Raw genomic sequence first — 15,335 nt, 5'->3', positions numbered from 1 at the left:
GGCTCATAACAGACATGAACATGATTCGAATAAAAGAGAGCTGCAACTTGGGCAGTGGCAGCGCCACACTCAGAGTGGACCCCACCTGTGATCCCAACCCCAGCAACAAAGCAACAAACGTCTCCCTATCCTGATCCTTTAAAAGCAAACAAACCAACAACAACAAAAATAAACCAAATACCACCTCTGTACTCTTTCCTTGGCTCTTGAGAGCTAAATCCCCTTCCTTAAATTCCTTAAAGGGAATTCCCTTTTAGACCCCAAAGCTGCAGCCTCATAAGCTACCATGGGTCAGCAATACATGTAAAACCCGGCATTAGAGTTAGAAAGAAAAGAAAAAGGCACGGGGATTAATGGTGGAAGCCTGGTAGAGCAGCAAAAAGATCTGGCGGTCCTGGCTGCCCCCAGCTTGACAGGAGTCGTGGGTGTGGCTACTGCTGTGGTTCTTGCTGCAAGAGGAAAGATCCAGAGCCCCAAGCCCAGGAGGAGACGACAAGCTCACTCGGCTCCACACCACCCATCTTAGACCGGAGAGGGCGGCAGAGGTGGGATGCCGACGCTGAACCTGTGAGTTTTAGGAGCAACACGGACAAGTGGGTTTTTATCTGGGACATAGGCAGGAGCAGTATTAGTCAATTGCTCATCCTGAGCTGGAATCTGGCTCTCTGCAGCCCCACCCACGAGCCGTAACTCTGCACGTCCAATTCCCCGTTTCCCATTGCCACCCTCTGGGCTCTGAAGGCAGCCTCAGGTCTCCTGAGTACCCACATGTCCCTGGAGTGGCAGGCAGGCTCAGCAGGCAGATGTGTGGCAGTGGGCACTGGAGAGAGACCCCTGGTGCAGGCCGGTCCTCTCGTCCCTTCCCTCCACATCTGCCCCTGGAGAGCTCTAACCCCCAGCCCAGGGGGCCATGACCTGGGAGATGGCCTGGCCATGGTGATGGACAACTGTGGGGCAGCCTGGTCCGCACTCAGCTTGGAACCTGGCACCTCAGGAGTCACTGCCCATTTAGAGAAAGGAAACAGCAGGATAGAAAAACTCCAGGGTGCTCTGCACTTAACTAAAGTTTTCTAAAACTTTTTGTTTCAGTAATTTTTATAGATATGTGTACTGAATTCTGAGATAAAGTACATTTTTTAAAAGACCCCACTGGGGGGCCAACCTGTGGCATTATGTGTTAAACCGTCACTTGTGACACCAGCAGGCCATAGAGCATTGGTTGGGGTCCTGGCTGCTCCCCTTCCAATCAAGCTTCCTGCTAACGTGCCTGGGAAGGCAGTGGAAGACAGAGTACTTGGGCCCCCACCACCTATCTGGGAGACCAGAACAGAGTTCCTGGCTCCTGGCTTCAGCCTGAACCACGCCCAGCCATTGTGGCCGTCTGGGGAGTGAGCCAGCTGATGGAAGATCTGTCTCTCTCTCTCTATTTCAGTCTGTCATTCAAATGTGTACACATGTATACATATGTAATCACACACACAATATATGTAAAACATATACCCACACACAGAGGTGCACACATTCTTAAGTCCCCATGTCCTGTTGGACTGTCACTGCACAGGGTCACTTCAAATACTGTGCCTACCAGTCCCGAAATGACCTGACAAGTTCAGCAGCTCCCCAGGGGCCCCAGCCTCCCAGCCTCCCAGCCTCCCAGAGTAACTATTGAGGGAGAAGGTCCAGGCCGGGCCTGCACTTCCGCATGGCTCCCCAGCGAGTCACAAGTCGCACTGGGTTAAAATTTAACTTCGTGGTAAACACAGTCAAATCACCAGGTCTGGTGCTGCAGAGGGAAGAGGCGCAGGAAGAATGCAAAACAGCAGCAGACTAATATTTGGCCTCTAAACACACTAAAAGTTAAAAACGGGATCATGTGATTACCATTAAAAAAAAAAAAAAACAATACTAGACAGGAGAGCACTCTAGGAGTCCAGCTAAGGCACCTCCTGGGTGAAGGTCCTGTGGGGACAAACAGCACACAGCAGGAGTCAAAAGTCCTAACCATCCTTTGCCTGCCTCCAGAGCTTTGAAAAAACAAATGGATCCATAATAAAAGGGCTTAGCATCACCCTAGGGGAGGGGAAGTTGAGTCTGCAGGGTCCAAGTTTCAACAGCAACAACTTCCCTAGACAGAGGAGCTAATCCCCACACAGCAAACCCACCTGCAGTACCAAGCCCAGGCCAGGCCCCACTGCAGGGCCTGAGGGATAAACAGTTCCTATCACAGCCTCCTTCCCTTATCTGGTTCCCAAATCTCTCCTATCTGCTGATTCACCAGCCTGTCCTCCTCCCCAGCTCCTGAGAAGGGAGCTAAGAAGTGCTCAGGACAGAGCCTTCTGGGCATGGCCCAGAGCCCCGCATCCATCCCTGTGGAGACACTGTGATGTCTGACCTGCAGGGAACTGGGTCACACGTGCACCCTCTCAGCTCCAACCATGCAGCCAGCAGAGGCCGCGCAGGTGCAAGGAGGTGGGGTGGGGAGGAGGAGCAGGGAACTGCACCAAATCAGGAGCCCAGGGAAGCAAGCCTGAGACTGGACACCAATTAGCTGATTAAAATGTCAATCAGCGAGCCCGAGCCCTTGGATCAGGCATGCCGGTGCGGCTCCACCCACATGGAGTTACCCTGCCACAGCCACAAAATGAAGAGTATGTTTTTGGCAGTTACTAATTTTTATATACTACATAGAAAATTTCTTTTAAAAAAAAAGGCTCTTACCTGGTTTGCTCTTGCTGCAAGGTGTTGGGATCAGGTATAAAAAATCTGACTCGAAAATACAGGGTACAGGGGAAACCTCCTACAAAAGTTTTCAAACACAAAATTACAATTCTCTTTAAGTACGTCGTTGTTCTTTTATAAGTGATGCATTTTTCATTTTGCCATGGCTTTTTTCCATCGTAAAATAGGGCTCGTTTCAAATAAGGAATGCGTGAGTTAACAGACTGTTTCGAAAATCTCCAAGGCTACAAAAAAGTAAATTATTTACACAACACTGGTGTAGGCTGAGGTATGTCTACTTCCTGTTATGTGTTTAACTTGGGCTGCATTCAAACAACGCACCCCATTACCTGGGCCGAGGAGTTTATAAAGTGTAGCACACAAAACCCACAAAGAAAAAATGGCTAACATTTTGATGACAATTACCACTTTTCAGACCCTTTCGTGCCAGGCTACTACCCACAGCCCCATCTCAGAGAGGAGCCAATAGGCTTAGATGCGCAAGTGACCTGACAGCCAGCAGCTGAACCAGAAGTACAGCCCTGGGGTGTCTGATTCTGCCACGCCACATTTCAGGAACATCTCGTGCTTTTTAATGCAGAACATATTCAGTGATTCCTGGTCTATGAAAATCACACAATGAACAATCCAAATGTGGCTCTTTAGGCACCAGCAACCAGAGTCAATTTGAATCCATTTCTTGTGACATGGCAACAGGAAACCATCAGATGATGTCACCAAGACCCAGAGCTCTTCATGTCAATTTCACCCCCCCCCCCCCAGTCTTACCTGTGCACTCAGCACCATCTCAATCTTTGAAAATGCATGTCCTTTTCCAGGTGCCCCATCCCTGCACTCATCTCCTCTGTCCCCTTCACCCAGGGCTCTGTCTCCATCTCTTTAGCACCTTCCATCTGCATCTCTGGTGAGTGTTCAGAAAAGCTGGCAGTGTATGTGTGCACCTGAGCATACATCTGCATGAGTGCCTGCTCTCCAGTGGGGGGCGCTCTCACGCTGTGGGTGCAGGCTGTGCACCTGCACTCAGGTGAGCCAAGTCCTTGCTTAGTCTTGGGATGCCCCTTCACTTGCCTGCTCTTCTACAGTGGTCAGGTCTGGGCTGCTCTGTCTTGCCCCTCTCCATACTGGCCCCCAGGGTGTCCTATTGTGTGCTAAGGATCAACAGAGTTCTCTCTCCCTCTCCTCTGTCTCCACAAGTGGTTGGGAGCTCCCTGAGGGTAGGGTGCAAATCTGACCTGGAACGGACACTCAGGGCGCAGTCCAGGGTCCTGACCCCAGCTGAGCTCAGGACATCTCTGCTGAATGAGTGAGTTAGTGAGGAGGGGACTGCCAACCCCCAGCCAGGCACTGTGGGCACTCACTTCCAGGATAGGTATTTATCTCCAAGTGGCTCTGCAGCTCCTGTGAGCATGTCCTATCACTAAGGACTCAATTGCTGGGAGGTAAGAACTCTAAGGACCTGGCTTCAAGTGTGGACAGCAGTGGTACCAGAGCTGTGACCATTTATGTCTACTCCCTCCCACCTGGGCACCAGGGCAGGTATGTGTGTTTGCATGGTGGTGGTGATGGTGTAGCACCAGGGTGTTTGCACACCTGGGTGTACAAATCCACCTGCCTGTCAGCCCTCTCCCCACTCACTGGCCACCTCCTGTGGGTGGGGGTACCTGGAGGGGATGCCAAGAGGAAAGGGACAGGGTCCTAACCTCAAGAACCTTGCAGTCCTGAGAACTCAGGGAGATGGACGGGAGGCGAGGGCGAGAGGGTTCAGAACCGGGAAGCAGCCAACGCTAAGAGGGAGGGAGCACAGAGGGAAGTCTCAGCCTCTGGTGGGAGAGGAGATGGGGGGCCTGATCGGCCTTGGAGAGCAGCAAGGTTTGGACACAGGGACGCGGATGGGAAACACATTCCACGTCTCTGGTTCCCACACGGATCAAGTCTTGTGACACTGCCCTAAAGAAGGCGACGGAAACAGACAGGGAAGCCACAGAGGTGGCCTGCAGATCAGCTAGGCTTGCCTGGGGCCTCGGGAGCTCCAAGGGGAACAATGACAGTGCCGGTGGGAAGAGGCTGGCCAGAGGGCGGGCCAACAGATGAGCTGCCTCTGAGGGGTGCAATCGCCTAGCTCGGGTTCACTGTCCAGGGGAGGTGTGTGAGCTGGCGGGAGGCCCTGAGGTGTGATGTCTCTGGTTCCCACTGTGGCACATAGGGTCTCTGGCTCTGGGCTTCCCGCTCTCACCTTCCCCTCTCCTGCCCATCCAGGGGAGGACCCCAGGGGGCTGAGCTGGATGTGTCTCCACTAACTTCAGAAGCCAGGCAGGGACCCCTCCCTCTGGAACCCTGGCACTACAGGCACCTCGAGGACCGGCGGAGAGAAACAGGCCATGACTCACTAGCCCCTGAGGTTCAATGGACGTGCAATGGCCACACCAACCTTTCAGCTGCTTCCGGAGGGGTTTGCTTGATTCCAGCCATCTCTGTCGGGTGAGAAGAGACAAGGGATTACGAGCAGCCCGTGCGGGAGGCCAGCCCGGGTGGGAGGGACTGCCACTTACAAGAGAGTCTGCTGAGTCGTCGCCATGTTGCAGCCCGAAGTATTCCTTCTCGGTCACGCCCAGGTGGTTGTAGGCCATGTCCAGAAGGACCTGACCTGTGTCTTGTTTCTAGGAGAGAAAATAAAAACTGGAGTGGGAAAAATGAACAATCTTAACTATGCATTCAGAGGGATGTGACACACGCACGCTTCCCGAGAAGTCACAGCACACGCACGGAAGGTGGGGCTAAGGAAAACAACGTGTGTACAGTTTAAGGCCATATGCATTTCACTGGTCGCCTTTTTGAAGCTGTCTTCCCCTCTCTTAGCTGAGACATCTCAAGTTCTGTCTACACTGGCAAACACCTGTTTCACAGCCACGGTCATCTCTCCGTGACCCGCTGCGGATTGTCCACAGTGAAATGCTAAGCCTGGGGCGGTGTCTGTTGGCGCCTTCAGACTCGTTTGAGGCTCCCACCCCTGGAGGGACAGAGGAAGAGCGTGCAGGGAAGGGACACTCTGAAGAAAGGAGGCCAGCTAAAAATACGCAAACGCCATTCAAACCCCCCCGCCCGGGGCGGGTGGTGAGCTGGCCCGTGCCACCCCGTGGATTATCTGCCTCACCATCTCCTGGGATCTGAAGTGAGAAGCCGTGAGGACATTCAGCACACTTCGCTCCAGTGCAGGACTAGGGGCAGGCATGGTGTGGACACGGGGACACAGCTGTCACGCGCCCCCTGTCTTGCCTGAGCCGTGGACCGGCAGCTGCAGCATGGTGTCAAGTGCTGTGAAGTGAGCGAAGCACAGTGCACGCCTCCAGGGACAACACCTGGGGCCAGGCAGGAGCCGGCCCACGCTGTCCGTCCTTTCCTGGCACCAAGGGCAGGCATCTGGAGCAGACGGCCCAGCTCCAATAAAGGCCCAGTGGGGCACACAGCGGGGAGCATTTGAGAAACTACAAATTCTATTTCTGTGGGCAGACTTCTCAGGAATCCTTTGAACCAAGCCTTGAACTGAAGGACAATATGAGTCAGGAATAGATGGCGCTGGAACAGGCAAAGGGCGCCCCTCTTTGTGAGAGTCCGAGAATGGACAACTTACTTCAAACTAGGTCACAGCGACCTGGGCTGGGAGAACTCGCCAACCGTGGAGCCCCGCCTGCATTGCCTTCTTTGGGGCAGCCTCGCCAGACTTGCTCTTTAGTGGGGGAGCCCGAGATGTGCCTGCCCATTTCCTGAACATCTTGCTTCCCAGCCCAGGGCCCCTGCACCTGCTGCTTCTTCTACCCAAGGCACCTTCCATCACAAGACAACCACCAAGGATGTGGCAGGGATGACTGACCTGGGCTACATACTCCAACTTACAAGACACGATCCCACCCAGTTAGGACACTTTCTCGATGCGCCCAGGAGCTGGTGTTCCCTTGTTGGAGTTATTATTTATGTATGACTTTATATCACATTTAATCTGTAAGAGCAACATAGCTCTGTGACCAGCTACAAGAAGCCAGAAGCGCTTTTCACGTATGATCTCCAACCTCTGTGACAACAATGCAAAGTCACAGAGGGAGCCATCTGTGATGAGCAGACAGTCAGGGGGAGGCTCTGGGCCTCCCATCAGATGAGGTCTGCTCAGCTGACTCACATCTGTCTGATGCCAAAGCCCGTGTGCTCCCGCCATGCTCCACCTTCCTTCTCTAGAGTGGGTAACCCAAATGTTCAGGCATCTATTCTCCCTAGTTCACTCCCTTCTCAAAAGGAACCAAAATGAAACACACATTCGCAGGGCTGGCATTGTGGTGCAGTAGGTGAAGCTGCTACCTGTGATGCCGGCATTCCATACTGGTGTGCAGGTTCAGGTCCTGGTTGCTCCGCTTCTGATCTAGCTCCTTGCTTATGTGCCTGGGAAGGCCGTGAAGATGGCCCAAGTGCTTGTGCCCCGGCCACCACTGTTTCTGACACCTCTTTATACCTGAGTTTCTCAGGCTCTGGCACCCCCTGCCCCTCATCCCCCCCACCTTGAACATGCATACCTCGCCCCAGCCTTCCTTCGATGCCCCTCTCGGGTGATCTCCAGTTTCCAGGCTTGGAACACCAGCCCCATCCTGGTGGCACGCACAGCCCCTGAGCTCCTGACCTGGGTACCTCACTCCACCTCTGCATGTGAGCACAGCTGAAGTGCTGGCTCTCCAACCCCCAGGGTCCACAACAGCACTGGCTATCTCTGCCTCAGTACACCGCGCCTCCACCGTGCCAGCTACCAACAGATCCTCCTGGCTTCACCCTCAAAGTACTTCCAGACTTGGCTTCCTCTAAGCCCCTCTGCACGCCTGTCCTGTCCAATTATCCCCTCTCCCCCAGGACTGTTAGTCTCTCAGCCCTGTCCCCCCACTCCATCTTCCTATCAACAGCAACCAGAGGGACACTGGGGTCAGATACGCCAGGTCTCTGTCTAAACCTATCAGTGCTTCCCACTGCATATGGAATAAAAGCCAGTGTCCTCAGAATGATCTCCTAGGGCCCGCTCCACCCTAATGCACCTGTTCGAGCTCTGATCCTCTCTCCTGCTCCTCTCCTTTGCTTGCTCCACTCTGGGCATGCTGACTTCCATACTGTTCTGCAACCACACCACGAAGGCTCTTGCCTCAGGGCCTTTGTATTGCTGCTCCTTCTCCATGGAATGTGCTTCCTCCAGATAACCATGCAGTTCTTTCACTGATCAGTGGAGCCTCCCTGCTCACATCTATAAAACGGTGCCCTGTCCAACTCTCTCCCTAGGATGGGGATTTGGCTCAGTTTTGGCTCAGTTGTGTTCACGACTATATTCCTGTACCTAGAACCAAACCTGGCACACAGTGGGTGCTCAGTAAGCACCTGTCGAACGTATAAATGAGTTAGACTCACACTAGCGAATATCTGTGTTCTTGTTGGAAGGAGATAAAAGGTGGAGGCCCAGCTCTGACACAGCCAGACGCAAGTTTTTACAGGGGAGTCAGGTATACACTAAGCTGAGAGTTTATGGCATCTGCGACCTCCGTAGGCCTTGTTCAACCACAGCAATCTATGGAAGACTATGTTATAAAGGAAACCAGATGTGAGATTCTGCAGAACCAAAGCAGTTGCTTTTGGAGGGGTTGATATATGACCCTGACAAGTGACCCCAATCAGTGGCTCTCCAACCACTTTGAGACCACCTGGGGAAGCAGTTACAATGCAAATTCTCGGGCCTCAGCCATGGAGAGCATGTTTCAAAACACCCAGGTGGCACGTGGAGTCAGAGTCCTCACACACCTTCTGGGAGGCTCTGATGCGCCTGGAGAAGTGTTCTCTGTCCAGAGTAGGAGCCATGAGCTACAGAAGCCTCGCACTTGTAATGAACTCGGGCAAAATTCAAAATTCAGTTCCGTAAGTCTACCAGCCACATCTCAGGTGTTCGATGTCCACACGTGGCCAGGGGCTGCCGCCCTGGACAGCACAGGCAGAGAATGTGGCTCTGCAGAGTCTAGCCTAGCAGGTGTTTTTCTCCGAATGGCTTTCTCAGGAGCAGGTCACGGCAGCAGTCCCAGCCCAGGTACTCTGGGACTCCTCCCCAGACGGTCCCGGGTCCTTGCTGCAGGTTTCCCTTCTTGGCACGGTACCGTTTCCAGCCCACACAGCACAAGGCCCTGACCCAAGGAACAGTGGAGCCCTGGGTGACTGCGGATGCAGGCTGGAAGGCTGAGAAACATCTGTCGCTACTGCTCAGGACCCAAACCTCACGTCCCCAGTTGTGCCCTTGAGCCTTGTCTGCTGGCGGGGAGACGCCCGGGGCCCGGGTAGCATACAGCTGCGCTGTCCCTGGTCTGGGAGGAGAGACAGCAGCCACTGTCTCAGGCTTCACACTGCTGCCTTCCCATGTCTGCAGCCACCTTCGGTGGCCTGGGGTCGGCGGGGGTGGGGGCAGGCTGGCAGCATTAGGCTGTGTTACCCTGTAAACTCTCGTGGCTTCTTCTCCATTGTTTTCTTTGCCCTGCCCTCACTTTCTTGTCTGCCACCTTCCCTTGCACACCAGACTGCCCAGGCGGAGCCGTGCTGGCAGCAGGTTCAGGGTTGGGCTTCATCCCTTGAGGATGGACCAGAGGATGGGAGAGGCAGGCCAAGGTCATGAGCCTGCGTGGTACCCGGGGTGGTGTAGGCGGCAGGGACTGCTAATGCCCAAGTACCGCATGGCTGCACAGGAAGACTGGACGCCATGCATGAGGCTGACCGTCTGCCACATGTACATGGCATGAGCACCAAGCTTCCATTTTGAAAACACTCTTTCCTTCATTCGCTAGGTCAAGTGATGAGACCTAATCCTTGGGAGCATTAATTCGGCAAAACAAACACCAAGCCCGTGACGTGGAGCACTTACGTTGACTTTGAAGGTCTGTACCAAGCCATCTAAGAAGCGGATGCTGCAGATGATCTCTGATCGGGTCTTCTCCTTGGGCAGCTCTACGGTGCGGATGTTGTTAATTCTTCCACCCAGCGCGCGTAACCGGGAGGTCATCACTATCGCTGAGTAACCTGCAGGGCGAGAGAGAGGGCCTGAGCGCTGTGGGGTGCCTGGCTGACGCGGCCCGCCTTGTGCCTCGCGGACAACCCAGCCCCGTCGCACCCATGGCCTGGGAGCCTTATGATCCTGAATGAAGCACTCATGGGTGGTGAGGGCCTGCAAACGGGGCAGCCCCGTTGAGATCTGCCTTCTAAGGAGCTCATCTGAGCAGGATGTCTCGCTCAGCCACAACCTGTTCACACAGCTCCATGGCTTGTCTATGTGTGTGTCCTGTCTCTTCAGTCTGCATCTCCTAAGGTGTATTTCCCAGCTTCTGAATTTCTATTTATGCTTAGCTATTTTGGGTATTTACGTATTCTGGTCCTCAGGTTTTACAGGACCAAACATGACAGAAATGTGATTGAAAACATGAAAAGACTTATGGATAAACAGGACTACATTCAAATGCACAACTTCTACTCATTCAAAGACACCATTTAGAAGAGCAAGAAGGCAGCCCACAGAGTGGGAGAAGGTATTTGCACACACACACACCCAAAGAGGATATATATATATATATATATATATATATACACATATATATATATATATATATAGTGCTCCCCAACTCATAAGAGAAAGGACAATCAGGTAGAGAACAGGAAGGAAAAATCACAGATCCCTAACCACGCTACTTGTCAGAGAAATGGGAATGAAAACCACAGAGTCCCAGGAGCACTGACCCACCCCGAAGGCTACAATTTGGGGTCACAAAACCTGGGCAATGCGGAGTAACATGAATCAGGGCAGCTCTCTGGAAAACCGCGGCGCAGGACCTGCCCCAGCTGAACATACGCACATTTTGCGGCCCGACAGCCACGTTCCCAGGACAATGTGCAGTCACTCACAAGAAGACGTGTACTAGAACCTTCCAAACAGACCCACACTGAAGGCCTCAATGCCCATCCATGGTAGCAGGGACAGAGCATGGTGGGGCCTCACCATGACCTACTACCCAGCACATGCAGCAAGCCAGCTATCGTCACCTGCAACAAACACGAACGAACCCCATTCACAGTACCTTCTGCAAAAGGAGCCAGCCACAGAGATGACCTGTTTTATATAAACTTGGGCTTATAAAAATGATTCCACTACAGAAAGCTAAGAAATGGACCAGACTCAGGGAGGCTGATAGAAGCCAGGGCAGTGGTTAAGCCTGGGTGCAGTGAGCAGGACATGGCACACGGGCCTTCCCATGCTCTATTTCTGGATGTGGGTGCTCATGCCACAGGTGTCCTCACTGTGAAAATCCAGCAGGCTCTATACTTATGAGTTGTACACTCTTTAATAACAAGATTCCTTTAAAGAAAAAACAAACGAACAAACAAAAAACCCCAAAGACGAGTGTATTTACCAAGAAGAAAACAGGGCAGTGTAAAATCCGACCTTCAAATCAGGGAGCACTAGGAACTGGTTTTACTAGTGAGTTCTGTGGTGGTGGTGGTAGATTAAGAAACTGAAGCAGTACACAAATAAGGACAGGATTGCGGTGGGGGTTGGTCTATGCAGCTGGAAGTGAGGCCCAAGGGGTTGGGCCTCTTCCCAGAATGTGAAACGCACCACTTCCAGTTAAATCCAGTTTAGGGAATGCAGGCTTCAGCCTCACTGGGTTTGGCTGAAGAGCGAGTAAAAGATAAGGGTCTTGGGGCCAGTGCTGTGATGTAGTGGGCTAAGCCTCCACCTGTGGTGTCAGCATCCCATATGAGCGCTGGTTCGAGTACCAGCTGTTCCTCTTCTGATCCAGCTCTCTGCTATTGTCTGGGATAGCAGAAGATGGTCCAAATGCTTCGGCCCCTGCACCCCCGTGGGAGACCCAGAAGAAGCTCCTGGCTCCTGGCTCTGAATTGGCCCAGCTCCGGATGCCCCAGCCATTTGGGGCGTGAACCAGCGGATGGAAGACCTTTCTCTATGTCTCTCCCTCTCTTTGTAACTCCACCACTCAAATAAATAAATAAAATCTTTAAAAAAAGATAAGGGTTTTGAGACCATCAGTGCTCCCTGCAGTAATTCTTGGATGAGCCAGGCCCTTGCACAAGCTACTCCCTCGGTTTGCAATGTTCTTTCTGCTTCCTCCGATGAACTCCTGCTCACCCTTGGTGCTCAACACAGCATCAATTCCTCGGAGAAGCCCTCCCGGGTTCCCCTCCTCAGCCAGACCCAGTGACAGGGGCTCTCCCCTCCAGGGCCATCGTAACTTCACCCTCAGGACAGATGATGCACAGGTAGCATCTGCTCCTCCCCCAGACACAAGCTCCACCGGGCAGCAATCACATCTGGTTTTGCCTGCTGTAGCCTCTGCCTAGCTCTGGCAGGCAGTCAGCAAATGTCTGCATGAACCTGAGGGGCAGACAGACCGGGGGTGGTGGCAGCAGGCAGGGGAGGGCAGGAGGAGAGTGCCTTCTAACCCAAATGCAGAGTGCAGACATCCGGGCCCAGGGCCTCTCCCGCTGCCCTGCACACACAGAGCACTTGGGGATCTAACTAAAGAGAGGACTCTAGGGTGGGCGTTGTGGCACAGTGCGTTAAGCTGCAGCTTGGAGTGCCTGCTCTTCCGCTTCCAACCCAGCTCCCTGCTAACGCATCCTGGGAGGCAGCAGATGATGGCTCAGGTCCGGAGTCCCTGCTGCCCTTGTGTAAGACCCAGATGGAGTTTTTGGGCTCCTGCCTTTGGCCTGGCCCAGTCCTGCCTACTGTGGACAGTTAGGGGGAGTGAATCAGTGAATGGAAGATCTCTCTTTTTCTCTCTGCTGTTCTGCAGTTGAAATAAATTTATTTATTTAACATGCAGACTCTGATTCCAGTAGGTGTAGGTGGGGCCCCAGCATGCATCTCTCCTCTCACAGGTGATGCCCAAGGGTAAGGGGTCCCCTCCCCGACCCTGCAGCAGGTCTGGAAAAGCAGCACCAAACGTCAGGGCAGGTCCAGAGGTACAGACCTGGGAATCGGATCAAGGGGTAGTGAGTCAGCTCTGGAAGGGAAGAGGACAAAGCCGATGGGAAGCGGGAGGATCAAGCCTCAGGCAAACTGCAGGAGGAGCCCACACCGAGACAGAGACGCAGGCCTTCCTGGAGGAAAGCACCCCCAGGAAGAGAGCGGCTGCCCCGTCTTTATCACATGGAAGGAGCTCCAGCTCCACCTGCATTCTTCCACAGACAGGGCACACAAAGTCCTGGGACCCGCAGCGCAGCGCGAGCAAACACAGCCTCTGAGACAGCCCCGCCGCCCCCGCCTCCGCCCTGCCCTTTCCAAGGGAAATGTCAGTGGGAGCAGGGCGGCGTTTTCTGAGTAATATCACAAGTTATCACAGGACAACAAATGTGTTCCATATGCTCCCACCACAGTGAGGTCAAAATGCTGATTTTATTGTTTTGTTCTTGTTGGGGACTCTCGGGTAAGTTAACTTTTTTACTTTTAAAGATACAATAAAGGGGTTGGCACTGTGGCATAGTGGGTAAAGGCGCCGCTTGCAGTGCTGGCATCCCATATGGGCACCGGTTCCAGTCCTGGCTGCTCCACTTCCGATCCAGCTCTCTGCTATGGCCTGGGATAGCAGAAGATGGCCCAAGTCCTTGGGCCCCTGTACCCACATGGGAGACCTGGAAGAAGCTCCAGGCTCCTGGCTTCGGATCAGCGCAGCTCCAGCCGTTGTGGCCATTTGGAGAGTGAACCAATGGATGGAAGACTCTCTCTCTTTTTTCTCTCTGCCTCTCCGTAACTCTGCCTTTTGAATAAATAAATAAATATTTAAAAAAAGAAAGATACAATAGAAAAGACACATTCCAAGTGAGGCTGTGGTGGGCGGAGCACCCCAGAGCACCTGGGCAGGTGCAGAAAGCCCTGCCTGTCCTGGCCTGGTGGTGAGATGGTGTCCTGGGGTGTGGCCCATGAGGGTACTGCCTTTGGGAAGCCCTCAGAGGCAGGCCAAGTAGTCAGGGGCTGCAAGGGTGGACTCTTCAGTGGCCGGACTTGGCACCAGGCGCTATGGAATCTGAGCTACTCCCTGCAGGGGGGTCTTGTGGGAGGCAGGTGGGCATCCTGCAGAGTAGCCCAAACCCAGACAACCACACGCAGATACTGGCCAGAAAAGAAAACCAAGCAAGATTTACAACAGGTGCCGCAGTAGGATGGTCACATGGGCGGACATTCCAAGTGCAGGTACAGACGTCTAAACTGTTCTTCAGCGGGGCTGCGGCTCATGGCCATTGTGGGCCTGGGCCCTGGGGTGGGGAGTATGGATTTATGGAATTAACCCTGGCTAATGAAGCCCCCAGCCTGCTCAGTAGCCCAGGAGACAGGCAACCAGCGTTTCCCTCTGCACAGCCACCTGGGACTGTTACACACAGGGCTTGGCAGCAACGTGCACGGAGCGTGCTTCAACCTCTGCTCCAAGGGCCAGCCTCAACGTGCGCAACCACATCACCGAGCCAGGCTGTGTTCCCACACTGCCTCCAAGCCGGAACTGAAATGCTCACCTGGATGCTGACTGCTCTGCTTCCTGTGCCACGGCGGCCGGCAGGGAGCTCAGGGTTTCTATGGCTTCCTCTTTGAGCCTCTCGGCCCCAGTGGCAACAGGCTGGCCCTTGCAGCCACAAGGATCCTGGCCATAGCCAATGCCTTTCACGGCATTGGAGCCGAGCCTATTCTCTGCATCACTTCAAAAACCCGACAGTTGCAGCCTTAGCAGGTTCAATGGAGCCCCTACTGAGAATACGGCTTCTCTGAAACCCCAGATTACACTTGGAAGGATGAAGTCGAGCAAGAGCAGCATCACACTCTGCACTCAGCAGGAGCCCATAAACGCTGTCAGCACGTCAGGCGCCCAGCACAATGTGGGATGGGGTCCAGGGACTTCACTAATGATAGCTTCGATTGCCGTCAGCGTCCGGATTTTGAAGGGCAATCCTGGTTTCAAATATCTTACAGATGTGTCAGTGTTCCACTTCTTAAAACTGTATTTATTTTGATAGACAGCTGCCTGCCAGCGTCAAAAGACAGCTGCTGTCAGATATGTGGCATAGCTTTGAGTTGCTCTCCAACCCGGTGGTGGCAGAACAGGACCGTGCCCACGTGGTCAGGGGTGAGTGACAGCACTTGCTTCTGCCATGGCCCAGGTCAGGGAAAAGTGAGGTCGCTGCTGTATTTCCCAAGGATCTGTCTACGTGCTGGTTGGGACAGCCTGATTCTTTCACACGGCCGTGACCACAGACAGAACCCAGGCCCAGCAGCATGTGCCCAGGGGGAAGCAAATCCAACTCACTGTGATTGAAAAGGAAGTGCCAATTATTTCATACGCTTGTTTTTTTAAAAAAATATAAGGAACTGACATTTCGAACTCAAGAAAGTAAGTTTCAGTTTAAAACAGGAGGAGGAGAAAGGGGGGGAGGGGGGAGAAGGGGAGGGGAGGAGAAAGCAGCCCTGATTCATTTAATACCTCACCTGGCAGAGGCTGGTTCCAGGAATCAGCAAGCAATCCCACCCAGGCGGATCTAGGCCA

General features: G+C 53.5%; 1 protein-coding gene across 1 annotated transcript in view; it reads right to left on the bottom strand.

Annotated features, from left to right (window-relative positions):
- The window catches only part of PTPN3 (protein tyrosine phosphatase non-receptor type 3), a 106,184-nt gene that overhangs the window by 68,685 nt on the left and 22,164 nt on the right, over positions 1-15,335 (bottom strand). Inside the window, exons 2-5 of the mRNA XM_062207787.1 lie at positions 9,659-9,813; positions 5,289-5,396; positions 5,168-5,210; positions 2,719-2,797 (exon numbers count right to left, since the gene is read on the bottom strand). Coding sequence (XP_062063771.1) covers positions 2,719-2,797; positions 5,168-5,210; positions 5,289-5,396; positions 9,659-9,796 — 368 coding nt within the window. The 5' untranslated portion in view covers positions 9,797-9,813. The remainder of the gene's footprint in view (positions 1-2,718; positions 2,798-5,167; positions 5,211-5,288; positions 5,397-9,658; positions 9,814-15,335) is intronic.

The sequence above is a fragment of the Lepus europaeus genome, chromosome 12 (genome assembly GCF_033115175.1).
Source record: "Lepus europaeus isolate LE1 chromosome 12, mLepTim1.pri, whole genome shotgun sequence".
NCBI classification, from domain to species: Eukaryota; Metazoa; Chordata; class Mammalia; order Lagomorpha; family Leporidae; genus Lepus; species Lepus europaeus.
This window is presented reverse-complemented; position numbering and strand designations above follow the sequence as displayed.